Source organism: Chrysemys picta, chromosome 9, assembly GCF_011386835.1.
Source record: "Chrysemys picta bellii isolate R12L10 chromosome 9, ASM1138683v2, whole genome shotgun sequence".
NCBI lineage: Eukaryota > Metazoa > Chordata > Testudines > Emydidae > Chrysemys > Chrysemys picta.
In genome coordinates this window covers 78,626,284-78,641,615 of record NC_088799.1, presented here as the reverse complement: position 1 = coordinate 78,641,615, position 15,332 = coordinate 78,626,284, and the positions used below count along the sequence as shown (strand labels likewise).

At 46.5% G+C, this 15,332-nt stretch overlaps 1 protein-coding gene across 4 annotated transcripts in view; it reads left to right on the top strand.

Annotated features, from left to right (window-relative positions):
• The window catches only part of KIF4A (kinesin family member 4A), a 38,114-nt gene extending 22,983 nt beyond the window's left edge, over window positions 1–15,131 (top strand). For all 4 annotated transcript variants that reach the window (XM_024103738.3, XM_005284499.5, XM_024103737.3 and 1 more), the window contains 15 exons: window positions 851–995; window positions 1,459–1,569; window positions 2,609–2,692; window positions 3,754–3,867; window positions 4,855–5,010; window positions 6,101–6,195; window positions 6,693–6,822; window positions 8,283–8,453; window positions 9,100–9,207; window positions 10,114–10,191; window positions 10,292–10,393; window positions 11,090–11,251; window positions 12,770–12,889; window positions 13,704–13,826; window positions 14,321–15,131. In XM_024103738.3, the coding sequence (XP_023959506.2) occupies window positions 851–995; window positions 1,459–1,569; window positions 2,609–2,692; window positions 3,754–3,867; window positions 4,855–5,010; window positions 6,101–6,195; window positions 6,693–6,822; window positions 8,283–8,453; window positions 9,100–9,207; window positions 10,114–10,191; window positions 10,292–10,393; window positions 11,090–11,251; window positions 12,770–12,889; window positions 13,704–13,826; window positions 14,321–14,506 (1,885 nt within the window). In that variant the 3' untranslated portion in view covers window positions 14,507–15,131. The remainder of the gene's footprint in view (window positions 1–850; window positions 996–1,458; window positions 1,570–2,608; window positions 2,693–3,753; window positions 3,868–4,854; window positions 5,011–6,100; window positions 6,196–6,692; window positions 6,823–8,282; window positions 8,454–9,099; window positions 9,208–10,113; window positions 10,192–10,291; window positions 10,394–11,089; window positions 11,252–12,769; window positions 12,890–13,703; window positions 13,827–14,320) is intronic.
• Window positions 15,132–15,332: the final 201 nt, after the last annotated feature.

Sequence of the window (15,332 nt, the reverse complement as noted above, 5' to 3'; positions counted from 1 at the left end):
TTGAACTGGGTACAATGCTGCAGCCATGGAACCAGATTGAATGGATCTATTGTTGCACTGGTATAGCATGAATTATACTCATTGCTGAATATTACTTGGTGGTAAGAGGTTAATTGAGAAGTTATTAGTGGGCTACCTGGGGGATGCGCTGTGGATTCAGATAACCGAAAATTCTAGTTAACTGGGAGTGTACTGCATTATAGTTCCAGGCTCTACTGGTATGTCTACACTGCCCAAAAAAAAAAAAAAAAAAAAAAAAAAACCTGTAGCAGAGAGACTCAGAGCCTGGATCCAATGAATCGGGCTTGCATTATGAAGCTAAAATTAGCAGTGAAGACATATTGGGCTTGGACTGGAGCCCAGGCTCTGAAAACTGGTGAAGAAGGAGGGTCTCCCACTCCAGGCCTAGGCTCCAGTACAAGCATAAATGTCTTCATCGTTGTTTTTAGCTCCATAGTGTGAACCCTGCAAGCTTGAGTCATTTAACCCGGGCTCTGGGACTAGCTGCTGTCCGTCTCTCTTTGGGAGTTTTAAGTTATGTTTGCACTGCAGTCGGCTCTCATTCACCTGAAGGGAACTGATCTCATAGCTGAGATGTTCTTAGCTTGCCCAGGATCAACCATTCTACTTACACCCTGGGAAATAGATTTTTAGTGTGCATCTCCCTTCCAACCTTCCCTTTGGATTGAGTGAGTTGCTGAGAAGCACAACTGGAGTTTCTAAACTCTGCTTTATATAGTGGTGAATGAGGGACAGCAATTCTGGGTCTGTTTTCACAGTAAGGAGAAGGGGAGTCTATTACTGGAGAACAGCACTACTAGGCATATATTTATAGGGTGAATCTTTGCAGGCTGAGTGAACGACGCAGGAAAAGACTCCAGGAGTTGGAAGGGCAAATGAATGAGCTAAAGAAAAAATTGAATGAACAGTCAAAACTCTTGAAGCTGAAAGAATCTACAGAGCGCACAGTCTCCAAACTGAACCAGGAGATTCGGGTAACTAACACTGCCATATGCAGCCTCTGAGCTCCATCTAATGGAGCAACTTCCAGCCAGAAGACGGTGAAAGCTTCCATTTTATTGGGCTGGCATCACCTTGTATTGCAAGACTCATGTAATTGTAGTTCTGTGACTAGTGCTGCTAATGATGGAGTGGATAGGAGGCTCTTATGGTATATGCATAGGCCTGGGAGTCAAATCTGGCTATACTACTCATTCAGTCCAAGCCTTGGGCAAGTCACTTGACTTTGTTGTAACTTCGTTTCCATGTCTGTAAAATTGAGATGGTTCCCTACACCTTTAAGTGGGGGTTAACAGGATGAAATCATTAGTCTCAAGCACTGACCTCCTCAAAAGGCTGGTGCTGCGGGTGGGCAAAGTTTTCGTAATATGTCCTCTTGTCAAGAATACTTGAAAAAACTATGCGAAGTGTAAGTATTGGAGTAACTTTTTCCTGCAGGAAATGAAAAATCAGCGGGTACAGCTGATGCGCCAAATGAAAGAGGATGCTGAGAAATTTAGACAGTGGAAGCAGCAGAAGGACAAGGAAGTGATCCAACTGAAAGAACGGGTAAGTGAGCCATTAATCACCTGGACAGTCACTGCTGGCCATGAGTTAACTTGCCTAAGGGGTTGGCTCGACTTACAAATAAACATCTGAAAACATAACATCTCTACAGTGCCTTGAAAATAACAAACCAATAGGTCAAAAAGCCTCTTGTTCCATATATACCTGAGTGGCAGGCTGCCACCTTTCACCAGTTGTGTGCCAAGGGAAGATTGACGATTTGCTTATGTCTGAGGTTCCTTGATCTGCCAGCAGAGTGATCACAACTCTGATCTAAATCAGAAGTAAAAACAAAACACTGCGTTAGTACCTAGGGGTATCTTTACCACAAAATAGAAGTAGTTGGCATCTGCCCTTTCAAGGGCGTATTGAGAATATACCACATGAGCAAATAGTTAAAGCTGTTACTATTACAGTAGTTAATGTAATCAAATCAGGTTGTGGCATTCAGGTCTAATGGGGCTTCTGTGCCTCTTGAGTCTTCATGTGTCCTTGTCTCAAGGTGTTGTGAGCAGAACAGTTCTAGCCCCAAAGGATGTAGGAGACCATATTCTAGAGCAGGGGTAGGCAACCTATGGCACGGGCGCCAAAGGCGGCACGCGAGCTGATTTTCAGTGGCACTCACACTGCCCGGGTCCTGGCCACTGGTCCAGGGGGCTCTGCATTTCAATTTAATTTTAAATGAAGCTTCTTAAACATTTAAAAAAACTTGTTTACTTTACATACAACAATAGTTTAGTTATATATTAGACTTATAGAAAGAGACTTTCTGAAAACATTAAAATGTATTACTGGCACGCGAAACCTTAAATTAGCGTGAATAAATGAAGACTCGGCACATCACTTCTGAAAGGTTGCCAACCCCTGTTCTAGAGCAACAAGGGCCACTTGAATTTTGTCAGCTCAAGCTTACAGTGATCAGTGTTGGTCATAGAGCACATAGGATGTCTGTTTCATGCTCCCCCTGGACTAAACAAGTGCACTGTAAAACATGTCTTTATATGACCTGCAACTTTTTGACCTGCCTAGTTTTTCTCTTCAGGATCGCAAGAGGCAGTATGAGCTGCTTAAGCTAGAACGAGACTTCAAGAATCAGGCCAATATCCTCAGGCGCAAAACAGAAGAGGTAAGGAGCGAACATCTGCTCGGGACTCCTGATCAATCCCCCAAGGTCTGGAAGACATGACTGGAGTTTTGGCAGGGGACAGATCGAACTCTTGATATTCAGGGGAACAGTTTGGGGGTTTGGAGATGAATTGAGGATGTCAGTTCAGAGGGGGTGCATTGTGACTTTTTTCTCTCCCCCTTGAAAAATTTTGGGACTCTGCCTCTTAATTCTCACTGTCTCCTTCCCAAACCCAGTAACTCTTGATTGCACTGCCTGCCCTAGATTCTACCACCTGTTCCAACAATGATGGATAAGCACACTAGCTGGGTCTGCTAAAATGATCACCAATGAGATCACTAATGTTTAAAGTGTTGACATTAAGCTTCAGACTTCTCATTGGCATGAGTGGGTGCAGTTGACAGTGTGCAGAGCTTGTCTCAGGCTGTTTGCAGACAGGAGAAGACAGCACTACATCAGTTTACTCTGGGTCCACTTCTTGAAGGTTTTCTTCAACCATAAGGTCTAGAAGCAGAAATGCTTTGACACAAAAATGCTTTTAAAATGAGAGCTTCAGTTCTGGTACACAACTGCAGTGGGTGTATTCTGGAGACAACTTGGCTGCAGAATCACAGGAAATAATGTACCCAGCATATAGACTCAACAGTAAAAGTGCATTCTAGAGGTGAACCAAGAGGCTTGTAATATGGCTAAGACCCTAGTTAAGCTCCTCCAGAGGCTATTGACATCAATAATTCCAAAAGCAGATCAGGCAGCTGTTTCCTTCATGCTTAATACTGCCCTGTGTGCAGTGACATCCCATCTGTATCTGCTCTTCAAGTGCTCAGTGAAGGAAGAATGGATTCTTACAAATCTAGATATACTACTCCACAGCTAAAGCTAAAAGCAGCAGTGTTTTTGGTTAGCATGTCATTGTGCAGATGCTTTCTGACTGGCTTTCAGCAGCATGGAGTCCAGCATCCAGAGCTGTGAATCACATTAAGCTAAGCAGCCCAATAGTTTCCACTGTGCTAGGGATTCAGGGAGGGGAAATGATTGTATGTGTGGTGGGGTTTTTGCAGGCAGCAGCTGCTAACAAGCGCCTGAAAGATGCTCTACAGAAACAGCGTGAAGTAGTGGATAAACGGAAAGAGAGCCAAAACCGAGGAATGGAAGGAGCTGCTGCTCGAGTAAAAGTGGGTATCAGTATAGTGGTGCACTGCCTGATGCACCCCTTTGAATAATGAGCTAGCACAAAGGTTGCCTGACTAGCTCACTGATGGAGGCTGGGTTAGATGGGTAGAAAACAGAGAAGGGCCAAGGAATTTCCTGTCCTGTATAGGAGTAAATAAGGGCAACATGGTTTATTTGCTCCTAGATATGGAGGACAATTCAGAGGAGGAAGTGAGTGACTGAAGTCCCACAGTTGCGATGTCCAGTAGAGTTTATTACAGGGATGGGCAAACTTTTTTTGGCCTGAGGACCACATCTGGGTATAGAAAATGTATGGTGGGTCATGAATGCTAACGAAATTGGGGTTGGGGTGCGGGAGGGGGTGAGGGCTCTGGCTGGGAGTATGGGCTCCAGGGTGGGACCAGAAATAAGGAGTTACGGGTGTGGGAGGGGGCTCTAGGCTGGGGCGGAGGGGGTGCAGGGTGGGGTGAGGGCTCTGGCTGGGGGTGAAGGCTCTGGGGTGGGGCTAGTGATGAGGGGCTTGGGGTATAGGCAGGTGCTCCAGGCTGGGACCAAGGGGTTCGGCGAGAGGGGGATCAGGGCTGGGGTTGGGGCATGGGGTAGTGGTGCTTACCTCAAGCAGCTCTCGGCAGCAGCAGCATGTCCCCTCTCCAGCTCCTACACGGAGGTGTGACCAGGCAGCTCTGCTGTACACTGCCCTGTCTACAGGTGCCACCCCTGCCGCTCCCAATGGCCATGGTTCCTGGCCAATGGGAGCTGCGGTGGCAGTGCTTGGGGTGGGGGCAGCATGTGGAGTGGAGCCCCCTGGCTGCCCCTATGCATAGGAGATAGAGGGGGCACATACCGCTGCTTCCGGGAGCCGCACGGAGTGGCCCCTGACCCCGCTCCCCAGTGGGAGTTCAAGGGCCAGATTAAAACATCTGATGGGCCAGATGCGGGCCATAGTTTGCCCACTCCTGGTTTATTATCTCTGTCCTGTCTTTCTCCAGAGCTGGCTTGCAAATGAAGTGGAGGTTCTGGTTAGTACTGAAGAGGCCCGGCGCCACCTCTCTGACCTTCTGGAGGATAGAAAGATCTTGGCCCAGGAACTCCTGCAGCTTAGAGAAAATAGGGAAGCTGGGGAGACTCCACCTCTAAAACTTCGGGTGAGTGACACACAGGGAGTCATAGCTGAGAGCTACACTCACTCTCTGTCCCCTAACTGCTACACTTGTTCTCTCCTATTTGGGTCTGTGAAGTCCTATGATGAGTAGATTAATGTTTCCACAGCCCCTCTGGCTGATGAAAGGAATAGCAATGAAGAGGTGATTGGAGCACAAGAGGTAGCGGGGATCTGGTTCTTCATGGTTCTATTCCCTAAAACAATTAGTCTGGCATCAGTGTCATGAGAGTGGGCCCCAGACCCATCAAAGGTTTCGTGTACAACCCCTTGTTCAATTGGGAAGGAGGATGGTGTTTTAGCTGAGAAGAACTACTTGTAAACATTTTTCCTGGTAATGCAACCCCTATCTTAAGTGTTTAGAGTGTCTAAACTAAAGCTCAGACTCAAGCACGGGGTGGGGAAACTTTTTGGCCTGAGGACCACATCTGGGTATAGAAATTGTATGGTGGGCCATGAATGATCACAAAATTGGGAGTTGGAGTGTGGGAGGGGGTAAGGGCTCCAGCTGGGGGGGTGGGCTCTGGGGTGGGGCCAGAAATGAGGAGTTCAAGGTGTGGGAGGGGCTCCGGGCTGGCCAAGGAGAGGGGGAGGGTTCCAGGGAGAGGGGGTGCAACCTGTGGGATGGGGCTGGGGAGAGAGGCTTGGGGTGCAGGAGGGTGCTCTGTGCTGAGACCAAAGGGTTCGGAGGACAGGAGGGGGATCAAGGCTGGGGCACAGTGGTGGGGGGGAAGAGGCTCCGGGGCACAGGCTCAGGGGCGCAGGCTCCGGGTGGCACTTGCTTCAAGCAGCTCCTGGAAGCAGCAGCGTGCCCCCCTCCCACTCCTACGCGGGCACTTGCCCCTGCAGCTCCATTGGCCGCGGTTCCCGGCCAATGGGAATTGCAGGGGGGTGGCGCTTGGAGCCCCCTGGCTGCCCCTACGCAGGAGTTCAAGGGCTGGATTAAAAGGTCCGATGGTCCGGACGTGGGCCGTAGTTTGCCCTCCCCTGCTCAAGCACTAGGTTGTTCTCACTCCCCTTCTGCCTCCCCAACCTCAAATTATTTCATAATTATGTCTTGCTGCAATTCTCTTCAGAGACGTACATACTCGGTTGCAGACGTGCAGGCTTCAGAAATAGACCATTCCATCACAAAGCAGATAGAAAGCCTGGAAACAGAGATGGAGCTCAGGTAAGGGAATGTCATGAAGCTTCTAACAGGCAGAACTAGCTCTCATTTTTATAGCACCATCATCCCAAGGTACCCTACACTTTCACCATTGCAGCCATTCTGTGAGACCTGGGAGAAGTAAAGAATAGCAAATAGAACTGACCTGCTCTGTGTAGTTTGACAGAATATAGCTATCAAGTGAGAATTTCCAAGATACTGGGGCTATGAACACTATTTATGCAAGAGAGGTGTATGTCCATTTTGCTTATCTGAAAGATGTTAGCACAGCACCTACTTGCATGATGCTGAAGCAGTGGCTTGGTACAGATTCAGGAGAATGAATTTTCAGCTGAGTCATCAATGCAGCTTTGCAGCAGACCCTACCACCGTATAAACAATCAACTAACTGAAGCTGCTTTCCATAGTTTTTGTAATGTTTTGGGACTATGACATTACTGTTATCCACGAACTACTCCAAATTCTTTTCCTTGAGCTCAAATGCATGTTTGTTTCCAAAGGAGTGCCCAGATAGCAGATCTGCAGCAGAAGCTATTGGATGCCGACAATGGAGACCGGGTGAAGCAACGCTGGGAAACTATTGCAACTATTCTAGAGGCAAAGTGTGCCCTGAAATACCTAATTGGAGAGGTACATTCTTTCTGCATTGTGGCACACCCATCTTCTTAGGATTGCTGCACTGTATTTATTAGCTATAACCATATCTGCCTCAAAGAGCTCATAATCTCAGGTTAGACAAGAATAGAAGGAAGTAACAAATGTGGTGATACATGACAGGGGAAGGGGTTGTGACAAGGGTCATTGGGTGAATAGTGCGTTCATTTTGAAGGTTACATAGATGGTTGTTTTAACAATAGTTGGTTTCCTTGAAGTGGGTTGTATGGGCAGCCTAAAGAGAGGGAAGAGGCATGCTGGATCGGGTCAGAATGAGATTCCTGGCCTGGGGAGTAGCATGGAGGCAAGTCTGGGGGAAAAGACACATAAGATGCATCCTTGACAAATGGCTTGGGAGGTGAGACGCCATCCTTAAAAAGGAAGAACTTGAATCTGACACAGGAGGTATGGTGGAGCCCATGATGGTGTTCAGGAAAGAGCTGACCATGGTCATAGCTACAAGTGAGCCGTGTAACTTTCTGCTGCAGAGTTTTGGAAGGTTAAGAGTGAGGGATGAAGTGTGTAAAGAAAGCCAGAAAGGAGCAAGTTGGATTAGTAAAGGTATGATACGATCAAAGGCTGATTGGGACTTTCAGAAACTGGAAAGATGGGTTGTGGAGAAACAGGAATTTATTAGCAATGTCTACGGTTGGGAGGTGGGAAGATAACTCATTCAGTCTCTGACAAGATGGCTTTAAATTGGCATCGAGACACCCAGCAGGAAAGGTAGGTTTTAAAAAAAAAAAAAACACACAAAAATTGTACAGAAGTAAATCTTGAAGGCACTGGCCTGGAGACACTAATTAGATCTTTGTGAGCAGATGAGTTTGCCTAGAGGCAGTGAGGGCAGAGGACAAATCTCTGGGGGTACTCTGAGTGTGAGGGAGGAGGGGAAAACAGAAAAAGAGTCCCTGAAGGAGTAGTCAGCAATGAAAAGCACAGTCTATAAAGGTCAGGCAAGGAGTTATTGTCTTTCTATGTGGTGGGTAACTTTGAGGGATAACAGAAGAGGCCACTCATAAAGGAAGCATAAATGGAGTGGAGGAGGAGGAAACCAGTCTTGTAGAGAATCAAGGAGAGAGTTAAAAACTCAGGGTAGGAGAAGTAGATGTCAAGTCCAAGAAGACTGGAGACAAATGAGGTAAGTGGGATCAAGAGAGATCTGAAGACTGGGGAGACCATGGCATGCCGAAATGCAGAAACAAAGGTAATAGACAATGATGGAGTCATTCTAGTAACTGTTGTCAGTGCTGCCTATTCTGTCTGTTTCCATAGTAAAGTGTGTGTGTGTGCGGGGGGTACTTGATAATGGCTTTCAAGTGTGTATAGTTTTAAATTTGACTCCAGCACCCTTGTTGCTGATGTCCAGTCCCAATCATATGCTGTGGACAGTGGCACCCATTTTCCTCAATAGTCTCCTTACTGATGTCTTTCAGCTGGTTTCCTCCAAAGTGGAGGAAAGCAAACTTCACAGCAGCCTGGAACAGAGCAAAGCTAATTGTGCAGATATGCAGAAAATGTTGCTTGAAGAGCGAAACCAGGTGGCAGATATAGAGGCTGAGCTCCAAAGTCAGTTGGTGATGCAGGAGCAGCAACATCAGGAAAAGGTAAAACCCAGGGGTGAAGGAGTACCATGATTAACACTGCATGGCTTCCGTGGGGTTAAACAAATGCCTTGGAGCTGCTCCTAAAGGTCTGCCCATGAAGAAGAGTTAAGGGCATGATCCTAGATCCACGTGCCTCTTTCCTTAAGAGAAAAAGGGTTAAATTAAAATCAATTTGCAACCTGTCTTTAAAAAAAACAAAAATCCCAAAACAAACCCAAACCTATTTTCATGAGGTTTTATTGGCCTCTGGCAGACCTGATATAATTACCCCCTAGGAAGACTCCCTCATCTGTCTTCTGATTTCCATTTCTAAAGTTTTAGTGGTGCTAAATGGTCTTGCTGAAGTAAAAACAGAACCATTTTATTCAGTTCCATTCAAAGGCACAAACTTGCTGCATCTGAACACAAGGTGTTGTTTTCAAGACTACTCTCATGCTATGGATGGCAAAGAACTAGCTTATTTGTCTCTACAACCTGTTTGCCTACTAGAGATTGCCCATCACACCATCTCTTCACCTGCCCCAAAACCTCCAGGTCTACTGAGAATGTCAAGACTGCCAGACATGCCTTAGGGGTTTATCCCTTAAAAGCATTTTTTGTCACTGTCTGCATCCTTTTCATCTATGCTGTGTTAATTTCCCTGTAGGTTCTGTACCTGCTTAGCCAACTGCAGCAGAAAGAAGCAGCAGAGAAGAAGCTGGAGGACTCTCTAACCGAGCACGAGCAACAGCTACTTGAGCGGCTCAAGTTCCAGGTAGATGGGCTGGAGGTGGACTCGGCTGTGGCAGGTTCCCTCTTCATGGAGGGGTCCCCTGGTGCAGGAGCATTTTATATGTGGGTGTAACCCCATTGCCCCTGCTGTAGCAATGCCAGCTCCTTGCCATTGGAAGCAGGGCTTCAGAGTGGCTGAGTAACAATGGAAATTATTCATGCTGCTCTCCCTCTGTAGATTAGACTTCTTGGAGAAGTTGCTAGTAGATGGCTGGAATATTGGGCCTCTAGTCTGTGTTCATAAATGCTCCTTCCAAAGAAGCAAACTAAGTGACAACAGACCTTGCCTCAGACCAGTTCAGCTTCCACAAGCCCAACATCTGCTGCTTTTCTGCATGCTCAGCCAACCAAATGAATACTGTTAGCTCCATGCTGAGTGCAGCATCAGTCTCCCTTCAGTGATGAAGGGTCTTTCGGGGGGATCCCACAGTGGGAATGTTGAAAGCACCAGCTCCAGGGTGGGCCCTACAGTAGCAAACAGCAGTGGAATACACTATCCTCTCCCTCAAAGCTACTAGAGTTTAGTATAGCAAATTGCTAGGGAAGAAGAGAGTTGGCCGAGCTACTGAAGCAGAGCTTTCCTAGCCTAGCTCCAAGATTGTCCCTGAAGGGTAGGGAATCTGTTAAAAGTTGGGAGACTGTAACATGAGAAGAGAACTGTTGGCCTGTTTGGTAGGATAGAGGAAGATAATTGACAGTGAGGCTTGTATTCCTCCTGACCTCAAAACTGAAGGTCCAGTCTCCTGTTGGAGAATTGTGGCGCAGAGCACGCCTAGGCATTGAGCAAGACCACCTCCTGACTTGAACAATCTGCTAGCAGTTTAGAAGCAGTTTCTACCTCTCAGACCCTAAATAACCCTACATATTTCATCCTTTTTCTTGTGAACAGGATGAAGAGCTTGAGAAAATGAGGGAACTTTGTGAGAAGAACCAAGAGCTTCTCCAGGAGAATGAGTCCCTCAAACAGGTAGGGAAGGGTGTGTGCATAGCCACCTGGCAGCTTATTGGTGGCACGGTTTGTTAGGTTTGGCTACTTATGATGCAATGAAATTAATCTTTTCTAACAGAAATTAATACTCCACCAAATTGCCAGCGGACAGAAGCTCCGACACATTCAGCAAATGCCGACTCAGTCCCCAGATTCTCCATTTGATTATATTCCACCCAAGGTAAACAACTGCCATGTGCTAATTGCCACACTTCTCTGTGGCTGATTGGGCTCTGTATGGATAAAGATACTGGCTAACAAATCTTTCAAACTTCCCTCTTATACCTGAGTTGCTTTATTAGTCTTCTTTGTTCTGAAGACTGGGGTAGATGCATCATCTGCCCTAGGCAGGCCCCAAGGATTCCTCCCATCCTCCTCTTTAGCAAAGAACTAGAATCCTTTTGTAACCGGTTGGCACTGTTGCTCCTCTTCTGTCTAAAGGAAGCTGTCACACCTTGTATGTTGATACAGTTTGCCTTGTCCCCACCCTCACAAGCAGGCTGTTTCCTCTGCAGCACTGCCAGCATTTGCTGAGCCAGGGAGCAAGAAACCAGAAATCAAGTATAACCTATGGCCTGCCAATATGCTAACCACTAGCTATTGGAAGGAATAATGTGGTGATTTAGGATCACTTGTTATAGCTGTGTAGCAAGGGGGAGTGCACCAAAGTTCTGCAAACTGTTTAAAGATAACAAGCTAAACCAGCTGCTGCTTTGAACTGTTAAGAATCCCTGCCAACCTGATGACTTGGCACCTCCTTGGTCCTGCAGTTCTCTTGGCTGTTCAAATAAGCTGGGTGTGATATGCTGCTGGGACTCTGGAGTAGTCCAAATTCTGACACATTTGAGGTCTCAAACCATCTAATTTCCATCTGTAGCCAAAGATTCGCCGTCAGACAACTGCAAAACCCCGTGCACAGACACCAGAAATGGATGTGCAAGAGCTGTTCTCTGAATCCGAGGAGTCTGGAGGGGAGATGGAAGATGCAGAGTGGGTGCCGATAAAAGCAGCCAAAGGATCCAAGAAAAGCCTATCCGGGGTATGATCCAGTTACCTTTCTCTGCCTCCGGCTTGGGTTACTAGCTCTGACTGAGGGGACCACTTACCTGTGTCATGATGCTGCCTGGCACATGCAGAATGAAACACAGCTGAACTGTGGGGTTTGCACTGGCATCCTGAAGCAAAAGCCACTTACTCCAGCAGCACCAGAGGGCATTTAGTTGTGGCCAGTAGTACTTTGGATGGATGGTTTGTCTGCCATCCACCTGAACACTTTAGATAGCAGCAAAAGTAGCAAGTGCTCCAGGGCAGCTATACTTCCTGCGCATCAAAGGAGTTTGTAACTCTCTGAACTGCTATGCTCGTGCATGTGGCCGTTCCAGAGAGAAACGGGCTAGGATTGCAAAGTCCCCCTGCAGACAGTCCCAGCTATCGTGTGGTGCAGAAGAAGCTGCATAGTCAGCTTCTATGTGTACAGGGCTGCTGACCCCATGGGGAGAAGATGGGTATGGAACACTAAGCACTACACGTAGAATGGGAAAGGGGGACAGACTAGAAGATAAGTGAGGTAGCGTGGGAGATGATAGAGGCAAAAATATTGATGACACTGGTACCATGCAGCTTTCTCCACAAGCAGTGATGGGTACCAAATGAAGCACATGCATACAACTAAAGAATGGCATTTGGGAGGTAGAGAGATGTGTTAAACTTGGTGGGAACTTCCCTTTCCTTCCTGGTTCCCGTAGTGATACCTTGTTCAGGCTCTTGCTCTCCACTAAGATTTTTGAGGGAGAGGCAGTGTGGACGGAGCTTGCATGTGCTGAACACTTTTGTCAGTAAGAACCAATGGGCCATTCTAAGCTTGAATTTCCCCTTATGAAGGCTGACTGCCTTCTCCTTCAAATCTTTTTTGACAGATACACTCTGACACATCTGCAAGCTACATGCAGGCTCCTCAACTGATCGGAAGGGTGGGGGCCATCCACATTGAAACTGCTGCTTGGCATCAAAGGGAGTTTGTAATTCTGAACTGCTGTGCTCAGACCTCATTTAAAAACTGGGCAGTTTCAGAACAGCCATTGCAGGGGTGAGAGTGGCTGATTGTACTTCACACTTAGAACTTAAAACTGTGCCACAAAACCAATGTAGCCCTTTTACTTCTGAACTGGGATGTGCATTAGCTTTATCTGGGAGGAAACTCTCTAGTTTCATGCACTTAGACCTGTGTGTGAGACTGGCTGTTGCTGGCATGTGTAATGGGTACATGGAGAGGTCTCAAGCTTGAATTTGACCTGGTGAGGTGATGAAAGTTATTGTGATGGTGCTGAAACACCAATATTCAGAATGAACATCTACTCCAGGAGATGGCTCAGTGGGTCACATGTATCTCTTTTTCTGGGGATAGAGTGGCAGTGAGGTGAGGTGAGGGTCATGGTAATTTATGCAATTTGGTGTCCAGTACTAGCACTGGTAAAGACCCTCTGACTGCCAGGGAGTATCTAGGCTCAGCCCAGCAGCAGTGGAACTGTTATTACCTTGAGTTCTCTTCTCTTAAAAGTGTTCCTGCCGGGGCCGATGTGGAAACAGGCAGTGTGGCTGTAGGAAGCAGAAGCTAGGCTGTACCGCAGGCTGTAACTGTGATGCAACAAAATGTAGAAACCGTGATTCTGGCCTGCTGGTGAGTACTACTGCATTTGGCGCTTGGACCTTGGTGCTGGATGCACCCAACATCTACCCGATAACTTCCATATAATCTAATTGAGAAAGACGAACATGGGCATCCACAAGCTAGTGGTGCCTATGCACCTTGGCAACATAAGGTCTATCCCTATGTTGGAAATAATTGTAAATGTCACTGCGTATAATCCACCTGGTGCATCTTGCCATGTAACCATGTTAGTAGGTCCACCTGCTTTGCCAGCCTGCAGCATTAAAGTATATGAATGTGGGAGTCTTCCTACTGGTCTCCAGACTTTGGGGTTAACTTGCTGCAATCTTGCAGATGCTTCTTAGAGGATAGGTAATGGTAGTCCCTTCTGCCTGGTAGCGGACATGAACTTGTGCCTCTGGTCCAAACTGTACAAAAAACTTACACCACTCCATTTATTCATGGCTTTTTAAAAACATCCAAAGAGGAACTTAGCTGGTTTTAGCTACCTCACAAACCATCCTGATCATTTGATTCCAAATAGTAGCCCTATCTGCCTTTTGCATTTGAGTTTGACTAGCAGTCTGATACTGGGAGGCCTCTGCTCCAAACCTCCCACCCTGGTAACCTAGAAAGCAAAATTAGCTGATTTTTTTTGATCCCTTATCACCTTGAAGAACCAGTTGCCTTCTAACATGTGCCTTCTAGTGCCCATGCCACTTTCTCTAGAGTTGCTGTTCACAGCAAGGGGAAGTAAAATACTAGGATCCATAAATCTATTTCTGAATAAGATTTATTGATGGGGCAGCATTGGCCTAGACTAATGTGCATGTCTGTCCCTCAGGATGGTCCTATGAGTGAGAACCAAACAAGAGATTCTGAAGGATCCTTCAAACTGGAAGATCCCACTGAAGTGACTGCTGGGGAGACCTTCTTTGAACCAATATGTATCACTCCAACCAAGAAGGTACAAATCAGAAATGGGGGAGCCTGGGTGGAATTGATTTCCAGCCACTGGCTGCCGTATCTTGTTCATGGCTAGCAGTGGACACTAAATCAGGAGAAAATTCACTGAGACAATTTCACTGCCTCTGCCTCTTGTTTATCCCTAACCTTCTGAGCAGCCTGGGGGAATTAGACCTTTTTGCTCTCAAATAAGCCATTGACATTTTGGCCCTTTACCTGGCTCAACCTCACCCTAATTGATTCCCAGTGTCCTTATGCCAACTAAGTACACTAGATTCTGCTCCCTCTCACCCAACGTCTTTCTGCCCCATTTTATAAATCTCTTTAGAGTTTTGACATGTAAAGTAAAGAAAGTAGAGTAGCTTTTGTGGATTACCATTAGTGACTGGGGAAAGGCAGCTTGCAATTGTGGATGTCTTCCAAGTCTCACGGAGGGTTGGCTGGTTTCTTTGAGTGCTGTTGCAACTCAAGCTAATAGCTTCATTTTCTTACCAGGTCCTGAAAGAGATCGCTGAGCAAGATGTGTTTGTCAAGAAGGCCAACACAGCTGCACTCTTAATCAATGGAGATGTAGAGTCCCAGGAGAACCAATTGCCACTAGTGAAGAAAAAAAAGCGAATGTTGAGTAGTAACACCAGCTTCTTCTCTGGCTGTACCCCCATCAAAGAAGAGGACAACTGAGGGCAAAGGAGACTACCCATGACTTTTAATGTTACCATGTTGCACTTCCTTTCCCACCTCAGACACTAACTCTTACATGATTAACAGGATCTATTGCTACAAAAGAGAGCTTCAGAAGAAACAAGTCTCAGCTGCTGGCCGTGATATGGGTGTCATGGGACAGCAGCTCTCCGTTGGTTGTTTCTCTAGATCTGCCTGAGCAGATGTTTGCTGTACCAGAACAATGGAAGGAAGAGCTACTTTCTCTTTGGAATATTTAGTGAGCAGAGTAGACTCCTCTAACCCATGCATTCCAGTTGCATCCTGAACTGTGAACAATTTTACCTGCATTGTTCTTAGTCATTTTGAATTGGACCGGTTACTGGCCCCTTTCTTCAAATGCAGAAAAAGGAATTCCTGCCCAAGTTGCCATGTGAGCCCTCTTGGTGCTTTTATCTCAGTGAGGCACTGTTTGTAGTCTTAAAACTAGCTAGCACAACAAACTTGTCAGTGGGTGTGCTCCCTCTAGGCCACCGGTGCCTCATTAATGGAATGACTCTCACTAGCCCTTGTGTTTGTGAATATTAGTAATTTTAACCTTTTTTTTTTAATTTTTGTAGCTTTAATAAAGAAGTATGAAAATGCATAAGCTCTCGGTGCATTATGTCCTGAGCGATTCTAACAGCACTTATTCCACAGAGCCTGAGTAACTTCCTAACCCAGGTTGATCTGACTAGACAATGGAGTTTGATCATGTCAGTGGGATAACTGCAACTATCAAAGTTCTTCTCTGACTACATGCTCAATTGTACTGCAATGGATGTAGTTAGTAAAACTTCCAGCAACT